At 42.4% G+C, this 27,605-nt stretch overlaps 1 protein-coding gene across 2 annotated transcripts; it reads right to left on the reverse strand.

The window, feature by feature from the left end:
* Nucleotides 1–2,084: 2,084 nt before the first annotated feature.
* Nucleotides 2,085–15,387, reverse strand: NFIL3 (nuclear factor, interleukin 3 regulated). Of its 2 annotated transcripts, none has more exons than XM_030832539.3 (2): nucleotides 15,200–15,387; nucleotides 2,085–3,925 (listed from the first exon to the last, which is right to left on the reverse strand). In XM_030832539.3, the coding sequence occupies exon 2, from the start codon at nucleotides 3,747–3,749 to the stop codon at nucleotides 2,361–2,363; it is 1,389 nt and encodes a 462-aa protein (XP_030688399.1). In that variant the 5' UTR covers nucleotides 3,750–3,925; nucleotides 15,200–15,387; the 3' UTR covers nucleotides 2,085–2,360. The 2 variants fall into 2 exon arrangements, with proteins under 2 accessions (XP_030688399.1, XP_060156005.1); XM_060300022.2 differs by lacking the exon at nucleotides 15,200–15,387 and adding an exon at nucleotides 5,999–7,262.
* Between the last annotated feature and the right edge of the window lie 12,218 nt (nucleotides 15,388–27,605).

Below are 27,605 nucleotides of genomic sequence, written 5' to 3' on the forward strand. Positions count from 1 at the left end.
CTTCCATCTCTGATGGGCTCCTTTGGAATGTTTATTACTGCATCTCTTGGCACACGTGTGCCCAGGAGAGCAGGACAGTTGTCCACGTGTTTGGACACTGTGTTGACACAATCCAGCATTCCACTGGGCACTGATTCACATTAAGCTGGAGGGAACTAAAGCTTTTTCCCCTCCATAAGTAGTTATTGTTTTTTGCCAGTTGTGAACTTGGACAGCCCCTTGTTTTGCCACTTCGCATAGGAACCTGACTTTACCCTCTATCCCTATTATAATTCATTGTGTTAGATTCATTCCATCCATTCTAGGCTGTGAAATCCTTTTGGATCTCAACTGTCTCCCATATCTTAGCCCTCTTCTGCTTTATAACATTTGCAAATGAGATGGGTTTCCCTCGGGGCCTCACCCAGTCATTAATAAAAAAGAAAAAAGGCCAAGGGCCAAGACTGGTAACACATTCCTCTGAGTCAGGAGACTTCAGAGAGAAAACTGGTCACTGTGTCCAAAAGGACAAAGTGGATGGCATGTGTGCGTGTTCTAGCATTCCCTTTAACTCCAAGGATCGTTTTTTAAAATATAAAAGTGCAGGAAGTTTAAGATATCAAAAATCAGGCTTTTATTCAAACCAGGCAGTCAAAAACGCTGGAGACCCCCGAACTGGGATGTTATAACTGGGCCCTTCTTAGGTGCCACCATGAGATACGGGTGACAGAGTGAGTGTTAAGTCATCCTGCACATGTTTTAAATTTTATTTATTTATTTATTTTTGGCTGTGTTGGGTCTTTGCTGCTGCGCGCGGGCTTTCTCTAGTTGCGGTGCGCGGGCTTCTCATTGTGGTGGTTTCTCTTGTTGCGGAGCACGGGCTCTAGGTGTGCGGGCTTCAGTAGTTGTGGCACGCGGGCTAGAGTAGTTGTGGCACGCAGGCTCTAGAGCGCAGGCTCAGTAGTTGTGGCGCACGGGCTTAGTTGCCACGGCATGTGGGATCTTCCCAGACCAGGGCATGAACCCATATCCCCTGCATTGGCAGGTGGATTCTTAACAAATGCGCCACCAGGGAAGCCCCTGCACATGTTTTATGAAGCCTCCAAGTCCTCCCCCTTACTTCTAGAATACAGAAGAGGTCAGTGTGAGAAGAAACAGTTCTGGAGAGGGCTTTGGTGAGGAGAAGAGCTATGGGGAAAGCTGTGCTTGATCAACATCCACCCATTCCTTCCACCCCACTCAGAAGCCAGTCCCGCCTTGCAACAGAAGACACATTTGGTCTGTATTTGAGGACACTTACTTCTATGGGGCAACTGAGGATCCTGGACAAATGATCAGTCATGATCATATCATCGGTTTACTTAGAATGATGCTTTCTTCTGGACTTCTATATTATAAAGAGTTTCCAAACTGGAGCTATTATTTATATTCATCTTTAACAAATAGTAAAAAAAAAAAGTCATTACATAGACTGAATGTGGTGGAATGGGATCATTGATGTGTTCCTTGAAATTTTGGAAACTAAATAAAACAATATTTCACTAGCTTAATTCCCTAGACTTATATTCGAGAACTGTTAAGATTTACAATAACATAAAAATGACTTCATCCTTAGTCTTTTATCCACTCTTTTAATGAACCTCTAAATAATAAACTGGGTCAGTGATTCAACTATCCACATCCATGTGTCATACTTTAAAGAGAGATGACTAAAGAGACAATGATGCTAAACAAGTTGGATTTTTCTACTTAAAAAAAAAAAGGATAGAGAAAATGTAACCTTAAAGAAAAATAGATAATGGGGAGTAATTTAGTAAATTACTAGTCTCAAATGCAAGAAAATGCATTCCCCACCCCCTCTTCCCTACTCTCCCTCTTTGGAAGGTTTTCAAACTTATCATAGCCTGGGCCAAATTAGAAAAGGAAATATTATGTGTTGAACTTATGTTTTGGTTTTCCCTTACAGATGGGAGAAAACTCCCCCAAATAAGTAAAATGCATAATATCTTAATACAGTATCTACTTTTGTAACTTAAATTGCTCTTTCTTTCCCATAAAATTAAGTGCAATGGAGCAGAAGTTCTGTGTTTGTCACCAATCCTTTATTGAAACTGGTAACTTACACACTTTATAATAGAACAACAAAAATAATGTTCAATATATACAGCCTTTGCAATGGTCTATTTGACTATACACAAGGCAGAGTGATAACACAGTCTAATCTTCATAATAATTTGTGCACAGAAAGACACCCAACAGTCAACATGTGAACATTACAGTGAAATGACATCACAAGTCCAGTGAAAATTCAGCCTAATACAAAATGTACTATCTATTGTAAATGACATCTCTAAATGCCCAGAGCTTGTTCAGTAGTAATTTTACCCAGAGTCCGAAGCAGAGATTTGGTGTGTGGCTATAAGTCTTTTAAGTGAGACCACCTCTGCAGACAAGTTGGCTATCCCCTGCTTCAAAAACAAATTCTCTGGGTCAGAGACTTTGTAACCATTGTCTTTCACTTCGACCACTCCAGTTTTGTAACTACTCTGAGTTTTGCCATTAAGTTCTTTTTGATGCCAGTGTTCAGATTTGAGAGACCAATCTTGAATGTTAGTCACTTGCACTGAAAAGGGAGTGAGAGAAGAATGTACCAGATTGGGGGCATTATGCTTCTCAAGTTCGAAATGTCTCTTAGACGTCATGTCAACAGGCGAAGGAAGTTTTTGTGTGCCATCAAATTCATGATCGAAGGCTTCCACTTTTATCTGCATGGCTTTGGCTTTAATCCGAAGCTTGTGCGGCAAGGCAGAGGAGTTCACTTCTGGAACTTTAACCACTGTGGCGTGGACACGCTGAAGTTCGACGGGAGAGTGGATTGGGCCCTTGGGAACCTGCTGCTCGTCTTCTCCATCGGATGACTTTCCTACTGCACCTTCATCGGTTTCTGATGTCCTTGGAGAGTTACTGGAGGATCGGTTGACCTGCAGCAGAGGGGGAGAGTGTGAGTAGCCAGGAAAAGAATTCCCCATATAGTTCTGGTACACGGCCGCTCGGTAGGTGCCCGGGTCATCTCTGGGCTCCCTGGCATAGCTCTCCAGTTCCATCGGCTCTTGCTTGATGACCTGGAACTTGCTTTCTGGGCTTCTGCAGCCACTCTGCCCAGGGCCCTCCTGCGAATGTTCTAGCGAGGACACTTCCGAAACATCAGACAGAGAGCTCTGTGGAGAGTGCTTGATGACAGAAATGCAACTGCTGGCCACCATCGAGGGCTCGTGCTCATCCACAAAGGCGCTCACGGTGGATTTGGAAGTCTGGTAGTCTTGAAAATACACAGCTGTGGAATTACTGAGTTTCTGAATCTCCTGGGCATAGGCTGTCGAGCTAATTAAACCAAACTTTAATTTTAGGGAAAGCAGTTCAGCTTTTAAAGTGGCGTTTTCTTCTCCCAGTGCAATGAGTTTGTTCTCCAAAACCAGGTCATTCAGTCGACGCTTCTCCCGAGACCTCTTGGCAGCTTCGTTATTTTTCCGCCTCTTTTCCCAATACATGGCATCTTTCTTCTCGTCGGGAATGAATTCCCGTTTCCTCCGACATGCTGAAGATTTGTTTTTCCCCACACTTCCTTCATTGAGAAGGAGCTCTTCCCCTGTCGTCAAGTCTTCGGAGACTTCGGATAAGGCAGAATTAAGCACCATCATCTTGTCCACGCTGCTACCAGCATCAAGAGATGCCTGCTCCTTCTTGATGCTCTGCATTTTTCTCAGCTGCATCAGAAACAACCTTAACCTATATATGCGGTGCAGGAGAAGAAGTTATTTCCTCAGTAATCTCAAATGCTTTAAAAACTGCGGTTTAAAATCCATCAATATTCTTCTTTTTGTTCCACCGTCCAGGATAAATCTCTTCGGCTTCTCTCACCAAACGGAGTAGGGGTCTTCTAGGTCACCTGCAATACATGAAGAGAAACAGTTATCCATTTGGTAAATATTTATTACCAATTATGTACAAGAAAGTACACGAAGCATTGAGGGTCAATATTTCTGCCCTTCAAAGAGTTTACAATCTTGTAAGGAAAATAAGTACCCAAATACCTATACGGTAAAGTTGTAAAGGATAAGTCCACAGTGAGACCTGTGGTCCAGGACAGTGAGAGAAAAAAACACATCTGCCCCAGGGAAAAACAGAGGAAGACTGTGTTTCAGGAGAAAAAATGGTGGGGTGGGGCATGTGGGGATAGGACATTACAGGAAGGAAATGACAGATCGCCTCTGGTTGGTAAGTTTTTAAATAGTACTTGCATCTTGTGGGGCTTCTGAATACTTTTAGATAGCACTTATATCACTGCCAAGCAAACAAGCTCACCTCATAAAAGGAACTTTTCCAAGTAAACCCCTTTAATATCAGTAAACAAATTCTGTAATTACATGGAATCAAATATAAAGGGAGCTAAATTTTTATTGCCACAAAAATAAAAGCCACACAAACAACTGAGTTGTAGTTGTTTAATCTCTTATGTGGCTGATGTCATGGTCATTCTGCCAAGTGACTCAGCATACCTGAAAAGGACTCTTTTCAATAAAGCCATCTCTTTTGACACATTTGTGCTATGAGGTTAGAAATGTTCTTTTTTTTTTTTTTCCGGTTCCTTCAAATTGATTTATCAAACATTCACTTAAGATTGAAGCATCCACAGTGCTTTTTTTGGTCCTGACAATTCTGTCATAATAGATTTCATTGATAAAGTAGCTTCAGACTAAAATAAACGCTTATTATTCAAAGGGATTTTTTTTTTTTAAGTACAGTGCCTTCTTGAAACTTAAAATTATTTTAAACCAAGAGAATGTAATTATGGAAAGAATTTCTTTCCATTTTACTAATTAGTTTCAAACAAAATATAAGAACTCAAAAATAGAACCATCAACTAGCTTCCTTTTCCACTGATGACATATTTATAATCTGAACTTGGCCTGACAGGAGATAATAAATCCATATTAAGTTCCAATAACAATCTTCTCGTGGTCATTTTGGATCTGTCTTCCTGGACAGGGCTTCTCTGTCTAATTTTCCAGTAGGTAATACTTTCATAAAGGAGATATGGTAAGACAACTGTTCATTCGGCACTATCTGTATATGGCACTCTTCCTGCCCTATTAAAAAGATTTAATGTTTTTGTTTTAGGTCTCTCTTTCTTTCTTGTGCATAGTTTTATAATGACTAATGACGTTTAATTTTATCAGCGGAAAAGACTGCCAGCTTCCTGTGTCTTTTCCAGAAGGAACAGAAGGAATGATGTAATAATTTCAGGATCATCAAGAATAAGGTTTAATGCCATGTTTCTGTCCATCAAATTGAGCCAATGGAAACAGTGAGTTGCAACTTAGCAAAACTTGTGATTACAAATACCAAGCTTCCGTTTGTTTTTGAAAATATAGCTTTAATGGGAAATGAAGGCAATGAGTCTGCCACAGCAGGCCGTGATGGTGTAGAAAGGGGAGCTTCCTAGTTATCACTTAGTAAACAACCCTGCTTCCTATATTTCCAGTTAGGTTTCTTGTTCTGATATGAAAACCCCTTTTCCTTCAATATACTGAATGGATTCTTCCCTCCTGTCAAGAATTTGTATTCCCTAATTCAGTTAAGTCTTCCCCCCTGAAATCAAATGAATGTTGAAGCAAAGAGTAAAAATTCCAGTTCCAGGAAGATAATTACATTGAACTTTTCCAAGATGCTTTTTAAATCTCCACTGTATCCCCAGATACTACTGTTTTTTAAAACATTATGCAGTTCCTTGCACACTATTATTCTGAGTATTTTCTCCACTTGAGACTCTTTCTCTTCCATGCATTTTTTAATTTGTCCCTTCCTTGGGGAAAAAAAAATTACATTCCTTTTACATTTCACCTCACCTATGAGTTTTTACAGTTATGCTTTTGAAATGTCCCACAATTCTGTGTTAGTTACTCTTCCTAAACTTTTCATTCTTTCATCATTTCATATTGTTTCATCATTTCAAACCTACATTGAGTGAGTTGGGACTCTCTTCAATCTCCTGGTCCAAAGAATCGCGCTGAGTCCAGTGTGAGTGAGGGCGGGCAGGCAGCCCTTGCCACACTGCATAGAGAAAATAACACTACTTCCATTTAACAAAAATATTCCACTTGTCCTAAAATCTCTTAACCCATTTCTTCTGGGTGTCTAAGTACTTTATGTCCACTTTGTCGTCTCTACAACTTTGTTGGTACATTCAAAACCTGCAGAAAAATCTCATTTCTTTTCAGTTAATATTCTTCCTATTTGAATTTCACTATGTGTACTAGAATCTGGTTCTTCCTTCATCCACACATATTAACTGCCTCTATGATTCCACCAGCAAATCAGGCCATAACGACATTAGGATATTTTCTGTAATATTATTTATCAAATAACCTTGCAGTGTTGAAAAGAGTTTATCAGCAGTGCGAGATACTGTAGAGAGAGGTGCTGATTTTGTACAATGTATCTTCCTACATGTTTGTTTTGTATGTCCAGCTAGACTGCAAATTAGTTCAGGGCTCAAATTAATATATTTGTATCCTAGCAACAAACTGAACCTATTAGGTGCTCAACATCTGATTGACAGTCACTCATTTGCCTTATATAAGAGAGCTTTGTGCCAAAAACACTTTGTTGATACATTCTTTTAAATCTGATTATTACATAAATTCTAAAAAAGATATTTAGCTTAGTAACAGAGAGCTTCTCTTATTCATTCCTTGACTTATTCAACACATATGGACCACCTACTGTATACCTGGCACTGAGCCAGACTGGGGGCACATAAAGAGTGAAGGAAGAATCAAACTCCCAAGAGTCAAGGAACCCCTTAGTCTTTGGTGGGAGACAGGCTTGTGAATACAGCGCTCATCCAGGGGTGTGCTAGGAGCACCGCCAACAAGGGGTGTTGGTGCACATATCACATTGTTTCTAGCTGCACTGCCTTTTTCTTTGTATGGTGATAATAAAAACAATTATAACAGGTGCCATTTACTCAACACTGACTATGCAACAGACACTGTGAGCCTGGCCTGTCATTATTTCACTGCCCTCATAATAACCACTTTCAGATGAGAAAACTAAGGCTCAGAGAAGTTAAGCAACTTGCCCAGTGTCACACAGCTAGTTAAGGGGCACAGCTAAGATTCCAGGACAGCCCTGACTCCAATCCAATTCCTCTAACAGTACCCATTCCTGTACTCCCAGAGGGTTGTTCTGGTGTATATCCCTGCAATGCATCTCATTTACATACAGTTCCTTTCTGTGTTACTCTCATTTCTGGGTAATATATGCCCACTTACTAAGTGACTTTGGGGGCAGTAAAGCACTATTAGATGCTGCCAGAACTTCTTTAAGACAACAAAGGTACCATCTGGAACTTTTCTCCAGCTTCCACAGAGTTGTATAGCCTGCAAGTATTTAATGAATTGAGAAAACATTCTAAATTTTCATATCTCTGCTAAAATTTTAATCTCCGGGCAAACCTACATGCTAAAATAAATAGAAGGAAAAAATTAAAGCTATTAGCATTGTCACCTGTGATTTTTTGGTACACAATCAAAATGTATCCATTTTCAACATGGTGGGAGAGGGCAGTTAAAACACAGAAAGACTGAGTGACTTTCCCAAGGCCATGCAGCACTAGAGGGCAGAGGTGTTGAGGGCAAAGAATCTATTTGTGCCCTTCAACAATAAATTTAAATTAAAGTGAATGGAAAGGTGGTTTACAACGCCTTCTAAAGACATCAGTTTTTATGCTCAACTAACTAATGACTTTATTTCAGTTCCAGTGTTTTCCCTTATGATTAATTGAACAGTCATTTCACCTCTGCCTCATGTTTTCAGATCACCACTAATGCTGTGTTACATCAGTCACCACTAGTTTCCTTTCTGGTGAATAATTGACACTAAATGACAATTCTATGATGCTGGGGTATTCGGCACGATCAGCTTCATTACACGCATTAGATAATACGGGTGCTTCTTAAAAACACAAATAAAAGGAGAAATTTAAGAGCAGGAGTCATCACATTCTAATGACGTATTTTCCCACACCTAACTCGGATGTACCATTGCTAATTAATGCTTTTTTGTAGTACATCACACTATTTCTACAGGCAGGAGTTATGTTTCATAAACCCAGATTTTAAAGTCTATTTAAGTCAGATGACCTAAATATTGTTTTTAATTAAGATAAATTTGGTTTAGAAAATTCTCTAAAAGAATAAAGGACAAATTCTAGCCCAAATTTCTTTTTGAGGAGGGACCTTATGACTTATGTTTACAATGACAGACCTGTATCTTCTCTGGCCGCCAACACATCTCTCAGAGAAATATTGGTGGACAATTCAAACTTGTTACAAAACAAGAAGAGAAGAAACGTTTTGTTTCAAGCATCTAAAACCTTACTAATAGCTTAGATGTTAAAATCTACTATGAGAAAAAATCATTATTATTTCTTTAAAGAGATTGCAAATTGCTTCTATTTGATACTTTGATTTTAACGTTCTGTCAATACAAGATGAAATACTATTTGATGTGCCCAATGATTTGGAAATATTTTGATAGAACTACCTCATTTTACCTCTACTCTCTGAATGTACTGTTTACACCCTCAGAGGTATAGTATAGATACCATTAAAGAAAAAAATTCTTTTATGTTAAACTACAAACCATCTCTCTACTAAGAGGCAGTGGCTTATTTTTGAGATAAGTGCCATTTTAGTGAAAAAATAAAGTTAATGAATCAATTCACAGCTCTTTAAACTAGTAATACTAGCAAATGTTAACCTACATTTTCTTCCTGTGGGTAAAATCCATGACATGATTGTTTCAATAAAATGCTTTACTTCTTTTCATGGATGAAAATAAAATCTAGGGGGGAGTGGGGGATGAAAAAACTGAGGAAACACTGAAGTTGCATGAGGATTTTCTAATCAGGCTGAAAAAATGCTTTTTAAATTAAGAAAACTATGTTAAACCTCTTTAAGTACCAGTGAAGTGCCTCCCATTAATAATATAATTCTGTATCTAGTAACACAGACTCTGAAGTCAGAGAGAAATGTATACTTGATCAAGCTATGAACACACACATAAACAGACTTTCACACTTTTCCAAAATTTATCCTATCATAGCAACAAACTGGCCTACTTTTTCTATTCGGGTACTTCTGTAAATGAATGTGTCAAAACCAGAGCAAGTTTATGATAAATGAAAATATTTCAAGTTTCTTGCCCTTTCATCCTCAACAAAGGACCACTTGAAAATTAGATTTAAACTTAATAAATATGATGACAACACTGCATTTTATTATAGCATTGATATAATTTAAGGGATTGAAATATGAAATAGTATGACCTGACGTTCTTTTACAAAAAGAGGCTACTGTTTGTAATCTAACTCTCAATGAAAATATTCTGAAGACTGCTCAGGGCAAATGCGTAGATGCTAACACATCCAAACAACTTCAAGGCTTGAGGGAGGGGAACTGGGAGGATGGGGGTGATGAAATACTAATGCCTTATGAAAAATTCTGCATTCACTTCAAAATGGGGACCATTTGTTTTCTTGAAAGTTTCAAAAAGATAATTTATCAGTCTAGCAACTAATTTGAAATCTTAAGGGACATGGGTAATTATGAAGTTACCCAGTTATAAGAAATTCTGCAACAGGTAAGTAATACCAGACTACATGCAACATGGGATAATGATGGGGAAAATGGGGTGCATGCAGAGTTGGCTGAGGAAATGGTATGGTAGGGCAAGGTTTTGAATGTCCCTAATTATACTGAAGGATCATTCCAATTTTCCTCAGCTTGACTTTTTAATTTCTTGTTCACTTTCCTTCCCAGTGAGCAAACGATTACAAATGTCATTTATTATGTGCCTCATGAATAGAAGAAATTATTTTAAATGTTTATTTTTAGTGTTTATTTGAAGGCTACTTAACTCCAGCTTTAGATCCCTAGAAAGTTAATTAATAAAAGACACCATGTTCTGATAACTAAAAGGCTTATAAACATCATTCTGCTTCCAATGAAAATGAGTCCTCAAAGCACAGATTATTACGAAAGGCATCTAGTAAATCCCTACTAAACTTTCTTACCATAAAAACAAGCTAGCATACTCTAATTAAAACCATATGAGAAACAGTAATTTTTTAACTACAAGAAAGGTATTTGTAATGAAATTTGAGAGATAATTGGGGGTGGTGGCAATACAAGCTCATTTTGAAACTGGAAAACTCTTATGTAATGTCTGTGATCAAAGGTCAATGTCTTTCGACATTCTTATACAAGTCCAATCTGGATAAAAATCAACTCAAATATAATTTAGAAAAATAACAGGATATCAAACAATGTGTTAACCCTGTGAAATACAGGCATACCTTACAAAAACAAGAAATGAATATTAAAGGAAACTTCAATTACATTGTTTCTGTCATATTTTGAACTGAATCCCAAGTGTGCTCTCATTCCTTAATACAAATTAAAAATAAACAACTTTGAACAGCATCAATGCCATCTGGATTACAATGGAAATAATGAAGTATGTGTGATTTTACTAGGGTAAAAATAAAGCCTCGGCAATATGACTGCACCTTTTCCATTCCATGCTGCAATCACATTCACGTCTCAGAACTGACTCTATGGACCAAAGCAAGGTCAACTAGAAATATCCACTCAGCTGGTGAGTCAGGCACATTGCTCAACATGGGAAAGGGCCTGAACAAAGGGTTTTAATTTTCAGCTTGTTGCATCATAGTGATGTTATAATTGCACTGCGCAAAGATAAGTCTTTAACACAGAAAAGGAAATTGTTTCAAAAACTCCAGTGAGCTTGCACTCACACTCAGGGAAGGGACAGAGACAGAGGGTCACCCCACCCCCCCAATCCCCTTTTCAGGCTCCTGGCCTGGGCTGCTAATCAATTTCTCTTAGCCTCCACTTCCTCATGTCTAAAATGGGGACGATAATAGAACAGTCAACACAGTGCCTGGCACAGGAAGGGTACATGTTTAGCAAATATTAGCTCTTCACCTCATTTCTGAAGAATGAGCAGCATCAAGGAAACGATGATGATGATTAGTTCTAGGCCTAATTTTTGCCTCTCGTAATTCGTAGTGAAGCACTGCCCTATGTTGCAAGTGTAAGGGTAAACCAAACAAAATTTACTTCTGTGTTAGTCAAAAGGGCCAACCATCAGCAGTTGGGGCATGTCCTACCGTTTTAACCATACAGGCTGCACACACTCCCTCCCAACACAGCTCATCTGTGAGGTCTAACCAGCCTCTGATCTCAGACTAGAATTTTAGATAGAGAGATTATCCAGGACCAGGAAAACCATCACAGAGAGGTAAAGGGAACTGAAAAAGGGCAGCTGTTTGGCACTTTTTACACCATTCCTGCAACCATCAACTCACCTCTCCCTGTTCCTTTAAACAGTTCCCCCAAACATTAACCCAATGACTTGGGTAGTCTGAGGTTCTGCAATCCTGTCAAGAATTCCCTTCAAACTAAAATTACCATCAAACGTAATAGCAAATAGTTTTGAGAAAGAAATTAATCATTATTAGAACAGAAAAGTACAGTATTTCAAGAAGAATCTTTTTTTTAAAGATTTTTTTGATATGGACCATTTTTAAAGTCTTTATTGAATTTGTTACAATATTGCTTCTGTTTTATGTTTTGGTTTTTTGGCCCCAGGCACGTGGGATCTTAGCTCCCTGGCCAGGGATGGAACCTGCACCCCCTGCATTGGAAGGTGAAGTCTTAACCACTGGACTACCACGGAAGTCCCAAGAAGAATCATTAACTATAGGCTTAGTGCAAACTTTATTCCTTATTGCACAGAGACTTAGGCAGTGAAAAATGAAGGTGAATACCTTTATTAAAATATATATATATATATATATATATATATATATATATATATATATATATAGTTCCTGGTCACTTTTACAGGAAACATTTACTGAGCTCCCCACAACTGCCCAGCTAAACAGGTTTTATTCCCTCAGTTTACCCTGGAGGCCTATGGAAATCAGGGCAGTGCCCAAGATCACAGGCTGGGGCCTGGGACCCAGCTCTTGTGAGCCCACAGCCTGTGTTCTTTTTTAGCACTTCACTGTTTCCTAACTACTGACTGGCCTGAAACTCAAGAGAGAAACCATTAGGGATGGGGTGTAGGATTTGATCCCACAGAAGCCAACTTTTCAACAAAGCACTGCGCTGATGCCCTTTCAGAGAACATCTGTGACGCTGCCCTGAATTCACTGCGATTTATTGCAGGAGCACAGCCTCAGAAGACTTATTGCCAGGATGAAAGTACTACTATATACTCTTATATAGCAGGACAGCGGCATCCACACAAGTGTTTTGATTTTTTAAAATTCTGAACTCGGGGGATTTGAGTTCTCTCTACTCTAGCCTTTGACCACATAGACTAAAGGTTCAAAAAAAAAAAATACATCGACTCGACTGGCTACAGTCAAGATGGGGCTCTCCTCGTCACCACCACCAATAGTGGACCTCCCCTCCCCGCAATTTTTGTGGTCTGTTGACATTTGGAGGTTTCCTTAGGTCTTTTTCACTTCACGAAAATCAGAAGCCCTCGGCTCCGACATACAATGAAGCCTCCCCGAACAAAGGTTCCTGCGGTGCTCAGAAGCTCAGCGCGCAAAAAGCAATACGGCAGGCCCCTGGAACTGCGGAGCGGCCTCGCCCTGGGTCCCTCCTGTCCCTCCCGCTCTCCTGGCTCCCCTCCCGCCGCTCCGGCTGCCCTTGCATCCTCCCCCTCCCTCCTCCTGCCCAAGCAAACCCAGAGCGCATCGCACTCTCGGGTCCCGGGCGGTCCCTCGGCGCCCCCCCACGCGCCTCCCCAGGACCCGCCCCCGCCGGGTGGGCGGCGCAGCGGGGCCTTGGCGCCGCCAGGACCCCCGCGCCAGAACAAAGGAATGTGAGGAGGGGGCGAGGAGGAGCAGCACAGGCCGCCCTGCAGCCCCCATCCAAGCGCCGCCCAAGGGCGCTCCCTGCTGCTAACCGAGGTCCGCGCCCGCCACCCCCACATCGCCCCCAGACCCCAAGGGCCCGCAGGAGGGAGGGGTGGGCCGGGAGGCAAGGGAGCACCCCTGAGGTCGCGATCGGAAGGTGGCGCTACGCGGCCCCCTGCAGGCCCGGGGCTCCCGGCCTGCGCTCCAAAGTAGGTCGGGGTCTGACATTCGGGGCCTGGAGCAATATTAGCTTCTTGGAAAGCGACTTCAATTACTTGGGGTAATAAATTTGTTCCAGAGGTGAATCTCTGTAATACGTCCCCTCCTCCGCCCCCTCCCACCTAAAAACTGTCCACAACCCTGCTTTTTAGTTATTTTAATAGTACATTAGGGGAAAACAAATCTGACATACACACGCCACCATATACATATATTCACATACACACTACGTAAGAGTCCAGGGACAAATTTAAAATCTGGGTATATTATATATTCATATAATCCTCACACGAATAAAACTAGGACATCCACCAAAAAAATACAATCTACTAACCTATATCTGTTTCCCATAAATCATATCTGGTCTGGAGAAAATAAAAATACGATGTGAAACAAATACTGTGACCCCATTCGCTGTTGTTATTTACAAAAGCCAAGACCAGAAGATGACACTCGGCCATCCCCTGCTGTTCTCAGGGAACAGCACTTTCCTAAAGTGTCCTTTAAAAAGATAAATGGGAGTCAGCATTCAGCAAGTCAACGGGCTCTGCGAAATGCCTTCCTAAAAATACAATCTTATCAAAGGTCTCCGAAGGCGTGGAGTTAAAACTACAGCAAATGGCCTTGAACTTGTATTTGCACACAGCCCTGGAGAAAACGCCAGAAATAGCGCTGCGAGGCCACAATTGTTAAAATGTGATAGGGCTAAATTTAGAAGAACGCACATTTCATTTAGGGCAAAAGACACACATTCGGCTGCATGAGCAAACTCAATGCTTACCCAGTTGTCTACTTTCCTGTTTAAAATATCCTTAAAAAAAAAAAACTGTTACAGTGACATTTTAAAGGCTGAGATCGTCCTACTTTCTTTGTAGCAAGATTATAAAATCACGTAATTAGCTCCCTCTTCCTGTGCTCACTGCCAGCAAATTCGTCCGTTACATAATACAACATTTCCAGGAAACTATTATGTGATCTGTCTTGTGTCTGAAAAAGCAATGACAATAAGGTGAGAAAAAGGGCTGATCGAATGGAATGCATTAAAATTAGGAAGGTGGGGAGGTGAACGTCACAATGGTTCGTCCCAGGTTTAAAAATAATAGCTCAGAACACCTAAGGGACGAGCTCGGGTAGTATCCAAGATCAGAATACAAACCGAGGAATTCTTCCTTTCATGTTTTGTAGGAGTGTTTAAAAATACATCTTTTTTATTTGGGACGTAGTATACAGGTAATGATCCAGTATCCAACGCGGCGCTAAAATTACCAAATCATTGCACACGTACGCGCACATTCCCACATCAGCCCGTAATCCTTGCCAATATTTCACTGTGGGCAGATTATGCAATGTATGCAAGTACAAATCCCACAACCTCCCCGAGCGCTGGTAAAACACGCTGACGACAAACAGGGTGGAAAACGTCTGTGCAGACTCAGCCCCGGACACAAACAAACGCAGCGCAGGCATTCTCCGAATGCCGTCACCATTCACGCTACCAACGCTCTTTCTCAACGAGAAAATCAAGACTCTTCCCCATTACTCAGCTCCCCTCCTCTCCACCGCCGCCAGCCCCGCAGAAGGGACGAGAAAGAAAAGAGCGCTGCCCTTCCCCACGAGAAGGCTCAGCCTCGGCTCAGCCTCCCCGGCGCTCTTCTCTATCAAAACATCAATTTTCCTGAAATCAGGAGACATTATGCAACAGCAGCAGGGGGAGCGCAAGCCAGCCCGGACTACGTGCCGGAGCGACGGCGCTGCAATCAAAGCAGCCACCTTAAGGTGGCGAGTCCCCCTCCTGACAAGGCAGCAAAAGTTTATGTAATGAATGCCCCGCGCACACTCGCAGCCGCCGGCCAGCTCCGCGCACAGCCGAACCCCGCGCACAGCCTGGCCCGCGCCCCGCGCCAGCCGGCCGCGCGCCCCGGGAGCGGGCGGGGAGCGGGGCACCGGGCCCGGGCCGGCGGTGGGCGGAGCGCTTACCGTGTTCCTGCTCTCAGGGCGGCGAGCTGGGGTGGCGGGGAGAAAGAACGGGGGCCGTGAGCGAAGCCGGTGGCGTTCGGGGATCGGGGTCCGGCTGGGCCTCCGGGTCGGCAGGCGGAGGCGAGGGCGCGGCGCGGGAGACGGGCGGCGCGCCGGGTCCGCGGGCGCCGTGGCCGCGCCGGGAGATGTGTGTTAGTAGGTCAGTTCCGAGCGCGGCGCTACGTCGCCGACCGCCAGCCCGCCGTGACGGGCGGCCCCGGCCCCAATCGCCGAGTCCGCACCCGCCCCCAGCCCGCCTCCAATGGCCGCGGCCAGCGGAGGCAGGCTCTCCGGTGCCCCGCCCTCGCCACGCCCCCGCCCCCTCCCCCTCCCGGCAGCGCCACCGGCAGCCCGCGTCCCTTCCCGGCCGCGGCCACCGCCGCCGCCCGAGTGCCGGGACGCCCAGCGCCTGGGGCCCCGCGCCCCGCTCCAGGGTTGCGCAACGGCCGGCGCGGCCGTCTCGACCGGAGCGAGCATGGGGAGGGGCCCGAGACCCCTGCCTCACCGTCCCGCTCCCCTCACCGCCTCCTTCGCCCTCTCGGTCACCGAGGTGCCTCTCTGAGCCCAGCGACCCTCGCTCACTCGCAGAGGCGCGCGTTTCGTCTCCCCGAGCGCGCAGCCGGCCAAGCTACCTGTTGCCGACCGAGTGCCGGGCCGAGGGCCGCAGGCTGCCGCGGCCCGGGCGTGGCAGGGACCTCCGCCTTCCCCCTCCCCTCACACTCTGGGAGGACCCCTCCTCCTTGGGGTGGGCGAGAGGGGAGGCGGGGGGCTGGCGAACGGCCAGAAGCCGGGACGAGCAGCAGAGGAGAGGGGGCCGGGCGGCCGTTCCGAGCCCCGCGGTGCTGCGTAAGCAGAGATTACAAAGCCCGGCGCGTCTCCTCTGAGAGCGCGACTGCCCGGAGAGAGGGGGCGGATGGAGGGGAGAAAGCGCAACGCATGAACACCGCCCCCTCTACTATTAGGACGAAGATGTTGGCTGCAAAGTTGTTGCGTAAGACGACTGGCAAACCAAGCTGGCCGAGGCCCATCGGCACCCACCCGCCTCGTCCCTCGGCCGTGCCGAGTGTGGCTGCCCGGGGTGCGGGTCCGCGGGGTTCAACCAGCTGGTACGCCCGCTGGCGTTTGCTGCTGGGGTTTGAGACGGCCGCTCAGGATCTCTTTTCTTAATCTCGAAGCTAGGAGCAAGTCTGTCATTTCTGCCTCTAACTGGATGTGGTTGTCTTCTCCCCCAAATTCCCGGGCTACGTAAGAGACCTAAAGAAATGGGAGAAAGGGCACCTCGCGGCGACTTAAGTCATAGAGCTAAAGACTGTAAAGGCACGTGGCACACACATGGCGCATTTACAGATAAAGCGGCAGTGCCTGCCTTTGCTAAGGGAGCCATATTCCTGACAGTGACGCACCGACTTGCCCAAACAGAGAATGTGGCAGGTGCAGAAGGACCTCCTGTCTGCTTGGACTATGCGGGAGCTGGTCTGAATGCCTTCCATGACTTTCCACTTCTTTCTCCTATGATAAAAATACACTTTTTTTAAAAAAGAAAAATTTGAACTAAACACCAAAGTAGAGTGAACACCCCCCTCCCCCAGTTACCATCACCGACGTCCATCATCAATAGAAAATATGCTTGCTAATTTGTCTCTTTTCTATCTTCCCCATTCTCATATTACAGAATTATAAGTATCCAAAGACTGATGCTTAAACATGCTTATCACGTATCAGGTTTCTGGAAGCCTTCACATTTCAAACTGTTCTCCAAGGACAATGTTGTGGTTCAGAACACACCCATGTTCACAATTCATCTGATAAAGTGTAGGTTTATCAACAGGGCTCTGAAAACGTAGACATGCAATATGAGTTTTAGCGTCTTTCCCAAATCCACCTTTCCAGATGCTTGCCAATTCAAGAAGCACATCTCTGTATGGCTTTTGAGTCAGTCACCTCTATTAGACATTTATTCCAAAGAGTTGACTCCTTTGATGAAAATGAATTCTGATTTTGGTTTATATTTTCCACTTTTCTCACTTTTACTAATACATTTCCTTTTTTCCAAATCCTCACAATGCCCATTATAGCTTTGAAAATCTCTCTTAGATGAAATTAAAACCATATGCATGTCTGTTACCTTTTCAGGGTTAGAAATGCAGCTAGTTCCTAGAAATCCAGAGCCACCCAGAGCATACCCCCCCGAAAGATATTCTCCACATTGTTCTGCTTTTTAAATAATTTCATAGAATTCCAGAGCTGTTGTAGAATGAGTAGTAAATGGCTTTATAGAAAACAACTTAGAAATTCAAGAAAGGTAGGTAACATGCTTGGAGTCACCCCAGTTGGTGATAGTGGAGGAATTCTCTGAACCTGGAAACTGGTTCTTTATGCTGAATTTTGAAACCTGATGCTCCTCTAATTACTTGAAGGTATTCTAGATTGTGCCTGTATCATATTTGTGCATCATTTTAAACTGCCATCTTACTTGGAAATCAGGTGAGGTGTAAAAGACATCTGTGATACCAACTTAGAAAATAACTCTTTAGCTCCTCCTGGTGATTAGGAAACCACCAAACAATATGACGATGGATCTGTCTGCATGACTCGAGGTGATGTGTCCAATGTTATATCCTAGAACATTCACAGACTAGGCAAGCACTTGCAGATTAATACGAGTAAATGGAGCATAAAACCTGAAACATAGGAAACAAATTATTCAGGTTAGGGAGGCTTCCAGTAAGACAGCAGCATGGGCCTGAGCGTAGAGCAGGGTTGCCACCACGTCCCTGGGAGGAGGAGGAAGAGGGTTCTGGTTGAAGTGATGAAGTCAAAACTTCCTTACCCTCAGCTCCTTTCAGTGCTGTGGGGGAGGGATGAGGGAAGAGAAGATCAGGACCGTGATGAGAACTTCTGGCAGAAGACAGTCAACCACATTCAGCCTTATCTGACTACACTACGAACACACTTTCTGATTAAGCGAATATAACAGCAATAACTTGAGAGAGGAATGACTAAGAATGTGGCCTCTCCTTCTTGAGATGGGAAGCACCCTACGACTGCAGATGTTTCAAGGGAGGAAATACCTAAGAGGACATATGTATTCAGAAGTTTTTACCCTGGGCCTCTTCAGGCAGGGGTAGCTGCAAACTGGGATATCTAATTAGAATTCAGGTTTGCTGAATGTGAACTGTGGCAGAGAGAGAGAAAATGCCCCATCTAAGGGAAATGGAGTCTGCCCTCAGTCTGCCCTCTGATGGACGAGTTCGGCAGCAATGCCCCTGGGAAGAGAGGCATTGGAGGCTGAAAGTCAGGCTCCCTACCTAGTGATCCAGATTGGACAACTCCACCTCATGGGTTCTAGATAGTGGCTTCTGGATTTCTTTGCAGAACACTTTCCACAACTGAAAGTCCTTTGGTGACCCCTGGGGCATATGTCTATGTCTATGACCCTTGTCTTTCCACTGCACTGTGGTTTTTGAGGCTCTTCTGTCCTTTTATTAAATTTCATGGACAGAAGGTGAAAAAATTCTAGGAACCCATAGGTTTCATTTATTTATTTATTTATTTTTACATCTTTATTGGAGTATAATTGCTTCACAATGGTGTGTTAGTTTCTGCTTTATAACAAAGTGAATCAGTTATACATATGCATATATCCTCATATCTCCTCCCTCTTGCGTCTCCCTCCCAGCCTCCCTATCCCACCCCTCTAGGTGGTCACAAAGCACGGAGCTGACCTCCCTGTGCTATGTGGCTGCATCCCACTAGCTATCTATTTTACACTTGGTAGTGTATATATGTCCATGCCACTCTCTCACTTCGTCCCAGCTTACCCTTCCCCAACCGCATCGCCTCCAATCTATGCTCTACATCTATGTCTTTATTCCTGTCCTGCCCCTAGGTTCTTCAGAACCATTTTTTTAGATTCCATATATGTCTCAGCATACGGTATTTGTTTTTCTCTTTCTGACTTACTTCACTCTGTATGAGTCTGTAGGTCCATCCACCTCACTACACGTAACTCAATTTGGTTTCTTTTTATGGCTGAGTAATATTCCATTGTATATATGTGCCACATCTTCTTTATCCATTCATCTGTTGATGGACACATAGGTTGCTTCCATGTCTTGGCTATTGTAAACAGAGCTGCAATGAACATTGTGGTACATGACTCTTTTTGAATTATGGTTTTCTCAGGGTATATGCCCAGTAGTGGGATTGCTGGGTCCTATGGTAATTCTATTTTTAGTTTTTTAAGGAACCTCCATTCTGTTCTCCATAGTGGCTGTATCAATTTACTTTCCCACCAACAGTGCAAGAGGGTCCCCTTTTCTCCACACCCTCTCCAGCGTTTATTGTTTATAGATTTTTTGATGATGGCTGTTCTGACTGGTGTGAGGTGATTCCTCATTGTATTTTTGATATACATTTCTCTAATGATTAGTGCTGTTGAACATCCATTCATGTATTTGTTGGCAGTCTGTATATCTTCTTTGGAGAAATGTCTATTTAGGTCTTCTGCCCATTTTTGGATGGGGTTGTTTGTTTTTTTGGATATTGAGCTGCATGAGATGCTTATGAATTTTGGAGATTAATCCTTTGTCAGTTGATTCATTTGCAAATATTTTCTCCCATTCTGAGGGCTGTATTTTTGTCTTGTTTATGTTTTCCTTTGCTGTGCTAAACGTTTTAAGTTTCATTAGGTTCCATTTGTTTATTTTTGTTTTTATTTCCATTTCTCTAGGAGGTGGGTCAAAAATGATATTGCTGTGATTTATGTCATAGAGTGTTCTGCCTATGTGTTCCTCTAAGAGTTATATAGTGCCTGGCCTTACATTTAGGTCTTTAATCCATTTTGAGTCTATATTTTGTGTATGGTGTTAGGGAGTGTTCTAATTTCATTCTTTTACATGTAGCTGTCCAGTTTTCCCAGCACCACTTACTGAAGAGGCTGTCTTTTTTCCATTGTATATTCTTGCCTCCTTTATAAAAGATAAGGTGACCATATGTGTGTGGGTTTATCTCTGGGATTTCTATCCTGTTCCATTGATCTATATTTCTGTTTTTGTGCCAGTACCATACTGTCTTGATTACTGTAGCTTTGTAGTATAGTCTGAAGTCAGGGAGCCTGATTCCTCCAGCTCCATTTTTTGTTCTCAAGATTGCTTTGGCTATTCGGGGTCTTTTGTGTTTCCATACAAATTGTGAATTTTTTTGTTCTGCTTCTGTGAAAATTGCCATTGGTAGTTTGAAAGGGATTGCACTGAATCTATAGATTACTTTCGGTAGTATAGACCTTTTCACAATGTTGATTCTTCCAATCCAAAAACATGGCATATCTCTCCAACTGTTTGTATCATCTTTAATTTCTGTCATGAGTGTCTTATAGTTTTCTTCATACAGATCTTTTGTTTCCTTAGGTAGGTTTATTCCTAGGTATTTTATTCTTTCTGTTGCAATGGTAAATGGGTGTGTTTCCTTAATTTCTCTTTCAAATTTTTCATCATCAGTGTATAGGTATGCAAGAGATTTCTGTGCATTAATATTGTATCCTGCTACTTTACAAAATTCATTGATTTGCTCTAGTAGTTTTCTGGTAGCGTCTTTAGGATTCTGTATGTATAGTACCATATCATCTGCAAAGAGTGACTGTTTTACTTCTTCTTTTCTGATTTGGATTCATTTTATTTCTTTTTCTTCTCTGATTGCTGTGGCTAAAACTTCCAAAACTATGTTGAATAATAGTGGTGAGAGTGGAAAATTTTGTCTTGTTCCTGATCTTAAAGGAATGGTTTCAGTTTTCCACCACTGAGAATGATGTTGGCTGTGGGTTTGTCATATATGGCCTTTATTATGTTGATGAAAGTTCCCTCTATGCCTACTTTCGGGAGTTTTTTTTTAAATCAAAAATGGGGTTGAATTTTGTCAAAACCTTTTTCTGCATCTATTGAGATGCTCATATGGTTTTTCTCCTTCAGTTTGTTAATATGGGTTATCACATTGATTGATTTACATATATGGAAGAATCCTTGCATTCCTGGGATAAATCCCACTTGGTCATGGTGTATGATCCTTCTAATGTGCTGTTGGATTCTGTTTGCTAGTATTTTGTTGAGGATTTTTGCATCTATGTTCATCAGTGATATTGGCCTGTAGTTTTCTTCTTTGGTGACATCTTTGTCTGATTTTGGTATCAGGGTGATGGTGGCCTCATAGAATGAGTTTGGGAGTGTTCCTCCCTCTGCTATATTTTGGAAGAGTTTGAGAAGGATAGGTGTTAGCTCTTCTCTGTTTGAAAGAATTCACCTGTGAACCCATCTGGTCTTAGGCTTTGGTTTGTTGAAAGATTTTTAATCACAGTCTCATTTACAGTGCTTTTGGGTTTTTTTGTTTTGCTTTCTTTTGTTTTGTTTGTTTGTTTTTGTGGTATGTGGGCCTCTCACTGTTGCGGCCTCTCCCATTGCGGAGCACAGGCTCCGGACAGCAGGCTCAGCGGCCATGGCTCACGGGCCCAGCCGCTCCGTGGCATGTGGGATCTTCCCAGACCGGGGCACGAACCTGCGTCCCCTGCATCGGCAGGTGGACTCTCAACCACTGTGCCACCAGGGAAGTCCTACAGTGCTTTTGATTGGCCTGTTTATATTTTCTATTTCTTCCTGGTTCAGTGTCAGAAGGTTGTGCTTTTCTAAGAATTTTTCCATTTCTTCCAGGTTGTCCATTTTATTGGCATAGAGTTCCTTGTACTAATCTCTCATAATCCTTTGTATTTCTGTAGTGTCAGTTGTTACTCCTCCTTTTGAAATTTCTGAGTCTATTGATCTGAGTCTTCTCCCTTTTTTTCTTGATGAGTGGCTAATGGTTTATTAATTTTGTTTGTCTTCTCAAAGATCCAGTTTTTAGTCTTATCAATCTTTGTTATTGTTTCCAACATTTCTTTTCCATTTATTTCTGCTCTGATCTTTATGATTTCCTTCCTTCTGCTAACTTTGGGGGGTTTTTGTTCTTTCTCTAATTGCTTTAGGTTTAAGGTTAGTTTGTTTATTTGAAATGTTTCTTGTTTCTTGAGGTAGGATTGTATTGCTATAAACTTCCCTCTTTGAACTGCTTTTGCTGCATCCCATAGGTTTTGGCTTGTCGTGTTTTCACTGTCATTTGTTTCTACGTATTTTTTACTTCATCTTTGATTTATTCAGTGATCTCTTGGTTATTTGGTAGTGTATTGTTTAGCTTCCATGTGTTTTGTATTTTTTACAGGTCTTTTCCTGTAATTGATATCTAGTCTTATGGCGTTGTGGTCGGAAAAGATACTTGATACAATTTCAATTTTCTTAATTTTGCCAAGGCTTGATTTGTGACCCAAGATATGATCTATCCTGGAGAATGTTCCATGAGCACTTGAGAAAAATGTGTATTCTGTTATTTTTGGATGAAGTGTCCTATAAATATCAATTAAGTCCATCTTGTTTAATGTATCATTTAAAGCTTGTGTTTCCTTATTTATTTTCAGTTTGGATGATCTGTCCATTGGTGAAAGTGTGATGTTAAAGTCCCCTACTATGAATGTGTTACTGTCAATTTCCCCTTTTATGGCTGTTAGTATTTGCCTCATGTATTGAGGTGCTCCTATGTTGGGTGCATAAATATTTACAATTGTTATATCTTCTTCTTGGATTGATCCCTTGATCATTATGTAGTGTCCTTCTTTGTCTCTTGTAAGAGTCTTTATTTTAAAGTCTATTTTGTTTGATATGAGAATTTCTACTCCAGCTTTCTTTTGATTTCCATTTGTATGGAGTATCTTTTTCCATCCCTTCACTTTCAGTCTGTATGTGTCCCTAGGTCAGAAGTGGGTCTCTTATAGACAGCATATGTACGGGTCTTTTTTTGTTTCCATTCAGCCAGTCTATGTCTTTTGGTTAGAGCATTTAATCCATTTACATTTAAGGTAGTTATCAATATGTATGTTCCTATTACCATTTTCTTAATTGTTTTGGGTTTGTTATTGTAGGTCTTTACCTTCTCTTGTGTTTCCTGCCTAGACAAATTCCTTTAGCATTTGTTGTAAAACTGGTTTGGTGATGCTCAATTCTCTTAGCTTTTGCTTGTCTATAAAGCTTGTAATTTCTCCATCAAATCTGAATCAGATCCTTGCTGGGTAGAGTAATATTCGTTGTTGGTTTTTACCCTTTCATCACTTTAAATATGTCCTGCCACTCCCTTCTCTCTTTCAGAGTTTCTGCTGAAAGATCAGCTGTAACCTTATGTATGTTATTTGTTGTTTTTCCCTTGCTGCTTTTAATATATTTTCCTTGTATTTATTTTTTGATAGTTTGATTAATATGTGTCATTGTGTGTTTCTCCTTGGATTTATCCTGTATGGGATTCTCTGCGCTTCCTGGACTTGATTGACTATTTCCTTTCCCATATTAGGGATGCTTTCAACTATAATCTTTTCAAATATTTTCTTAGTCTCTCTTTTTTTCTCTTCTTCTTCTGGGACTCCTATAATTTGAATGTTGGTGCATTTAATGTTGTCCCAGAGGTCTCTGAGACTGTCCTCAATTCTTTTCATTCTTTTTTCTTTATTCTGCTCTACGGTAGTTATTTCCACTATTTTATCTTCAAGGTCACTTATCCATTCTTCTGCCTCAGTTATTCTGCTATTGATTCCTTCTAGAGAATTTTTAATTTCATTTATTGTGTTGTTCATCACTGTTTGTTTGCTCTTTAGTTCTTCTAGGTCCTTGTTAAACGTTTTTTCCATTTTCTTCATTCTATTTCCAAGATGTTGGATCATCTTTACTATCATTACTCTGAATTATTTTTCAGGTAGACTGCCTATTTCCTCTTCATTTGTTTGGTCTGGTGGGTTTTTACCTTGCTCCTTCATCTGCTGTGTGTTTCTCTGTCTTTTCATTTTGTTTACCTTACTCTGTTTGGGGTCTCCTTGTCGCAGACTGCAGGTTTGTAGTTCCCGTTGTTTTTGGTGTCTTCCCCCAGTGGCTAGGGTTGGTTCAGTGGGTTTTGTAGGCTTCCTGGTGGAGGGGACTAATGCCTGTGTTGTGGTGGATGAGTCTGGATCTTGTCTCTCTGGTCAGCAGGACTGCATCCGGTGGTGTGTTTTGGAGTGCCCTTGACTTTATTATGATTTTAGGCAGCCTCTCTGCTAATGGGTGGGGTTGTGTTCCTGTCTTGCTAATTGTTTGGCATAGGGTGTCCAGCACTGTAGCTTGTTGGTCATGGAGTGGAGCTGGGTCTTAGTGTTGCAATGGAGCTCTCTGGGAGAGTGTTCACCGTTTGATATTATGTGGAGCCGGGAGGTCACTGGTGGACCTATGTCCTGAACTCAGCTCTCCCACCTCAGAGGCAGAGGCTTGACACCCAGCCGGAGCACCAAGACCCAGTCAGCCATATGGCTGAAGAAAAGGGAGAGAAAAAGAAAGAAAAAGAGAAAGAAAGAAAGAAAGAAGAACATAAAGTAAAATAAAATTTAAAAGTTATTAAAATTTTAAATTATTAAAAATAAGAAAATTTTAAAGTAATAAAAAAGAATGAAAGAAAGAAAGAGACAAGAGCAACCAAACCAAAAATCAAATCCACCAGTGATAACAAGAGCTAAAAACTATACAAAGAAAATAAATAAATGGACAGACAGAACTCTAGGACAAATGGTAAAAGCAAAGATATACAGACAAAATCACACAAAGAAGCATACACATACACACTCAGAAAAAGAGAAAAAGGAAAATATATATATATATATAACAAAAAAAAAAAAGGAAGAGAGAAACCAAATCAAGAAACAAATCTACCAGTGATAATAAACTCTAAGTACTAAACTAAAATAAACATAAAACCAGAAGCAAATTAGATTCAGAAATCAAACTCTAAGTCTACAATTGTTCCCAAAGTCCACTGCCTCAATTTTGGGATGATTCATTTTCTATTCAGATATTCCAGATATGCAGGGTACATCAAGTTGATTGTGTAGATTTAATCCACTGCTCCTGAGGCTGCTGGAAGAAATTTCCCTTTCTCTTTGTTCGCACAGCTCCTGGGGTTCAGCTTTGGATTTGGCCCCGCCTCTGAGTGTCGGTCACCAGAGGGCGTCTGTTTTTCTCTCAGACAGGACGGCGTTAAAGTAGCAGCTGATTGGGGGCTCTGGTTCACTCAGGCTGGGGGTAGGGAGGGGTACGGAATGCAGGGCAAGCCTGGGGAGGCAGAGGCCGGTGTGACATTGCAACAGCCTGAGGTGCCCCATGCGTTCATCCGGGGAAGTTGTCCCTGGATCACGGGACCCTGGCAGTGGCGGGCTGCACAGGCTCCCGGGAGGGGAGGTGTGGATAGTGACCTGTGCTTGCACACAGGCTTCTTGGTGGCTGCAGTAGCAGCCTTAGCATTTCATGCCCATCTCTGGTGTCTGTGCTGATAGCCGCAGCTCACGCCCCTCTTGAAGCTTGTTTAGGTGGTGCCCTGAATCCCCTCTCCTCGCACACCTGAAAACAATGGTCTCTTGCCTCTTCAGCAGTTCCAGACTTTTTCCCGGACTCCTTCCTGGCTAGTCGTGGCACACTAGCTCCCTGCAGGCTGTGTTCATGCAGCCAACCCCTGTCCTCTCCCTGCGATCTAAACTCCGAAGCCCGAGCCTCAGCTCCCAGCTCCCGCCCACCTCGGCAGATGAGCAGACAAGCATCTCAGGCTGGTGACTGCTGGTCGGCACTGATCCTCTGTGCGGGAATCTCTCCGCTTTGCCCTCCTCACCCCTGTTGCTGCGCTCTCCTCCGCAGCTCCGAAGCTTCCCCCCTCCGCCACCCGCAGTCTCCGCCTGAGAAGGGGCTTCCTAGTGTGTGGAAACCTTTCCTCCTTCACAGCTCCCTCCCATAAGTGCAGGCCCCATCCCTATTCTTTTGTCTCTGTTTTTTTCTTTTCTCTTTTGGGCTACCCAGGTACATGGGGAGTTTCTTGCCTTTTGGGAAGTCCGAGGTCTTCTGCCAGCGTTCAGTAGGTGTTCTGTAGGAGTTGTTCCACATGTAGATGCATTTCTGATGTATTTGTGGGGAGGAGGGTGATCTCCATATCTTACTTCTCCACCATCTTGAAGGTCTCTCTGTTTTCTTTTTGCACTAAAGCTTTAAAATGTGAGTGTGGCAGCAATTGTCAGGGCTGGTCACCCATGGGAGGCCTGCCCGCACCCATCAGTATGTGATTTATGCTGGTGTTTTGGCTTTGACCTAATGAGTCATTGAGTGTTTGGGCAGAAACTTCCTGGAATGGTATTTCTTTCTTTCCCTCATGTAGTTTGTTTTATTTCTACACTTCATGTTATTTCTAGTCCTTAGCCTTGTCTACTCCTTCCCTTTTAATCTGCCCACTGTTGTTGAACTTTATTCTTTCTGCATTTTTTTCTTTTTGCATTTTCTCTTTTGATTTATTTGATTCATTCTTATTTTTTCCCTTTGACCTTTCCTCAATCATCAAATCCTCATTACTCCTTTGGATTCTTTCCTCTACCAAATTTCCACCCCCTGTTTTCTCTCACCCCCTACCTGGCCCAGCCACAACCCAGATATTGTGAGTGATCAAAATTTCCACTCTGTCTTCCAGTCTCAGCAAGAGTCCCCCAGCTTCTGCCACATGGTTCCATTAGTATGCTTGGCCTTATTTTTCAAAAACTAGTTTTTGTGGGAAATTGGGTAACAGAAAATGGTGAAATAACACTCCCCCAAAAGTACAGACTTTATCGTATGGCAAGTTGAAATGTGTCCTATTAAATGGCGCTTGCTCAAGCTAAGAAAGAAATTAGATCTCTACACCGACTATGTGATTTCCCCAGACAAAAGCAGCGGATGGTCTGAATACATTTCAAAGCATTTCCAAAAAGACTCAGGAAAAAGACCAGAAAGAAGTGATTTTGCAAATGAAGAGAGAATGTTGCAAGTACACCATTACAAAAATTGAAACATGTCTTTAAATTCAGCCACCACAGATGGCACACATTTCAATTAACATTTTTGTTCATTCAGATTAAATGGTATATGTGAGTAAAGGTGTCAAAATAAAGGAAACTAACAAAAAAGTGGATGATAGGCAGGGGAATATACTAAAAGTGGTCAAGACTTGGGAAGCAGCTAATTGTGTTCATTGCAAAACCTCCAGTGATGGAGCAAGCATGTGGCAGCAGTTAGCTGGCGACTGGGACACAGTTAGCAGAGTTACAAGAGTGTGAAATATAAAATTGTGAAATGTGTTCTAACAAAAGTCATTTTACTAAGAATAAGAGATGACACGTCCACATTGCAATGCAGCTTCAGCTACGGAGGCAAACCTTATCTAAACATTTCTGCAAAGTCATGCACAGGGTAGTTCACTGGGAAGAACC

The sequence above is a fragment of the Globicephala melas genome, chromosome 6, assembly GCF_963455315.2.
Source record: "Globicephala melas chromosome 6, mGloMel1.2, whole genome shotgun sequence".
NCBI classification, from domain to species: Eukaryota; Metazoa; Chordata; class Mammalia; order Artiodactyla; family Delphinidae; genus Globicephala; species Globicephala melas.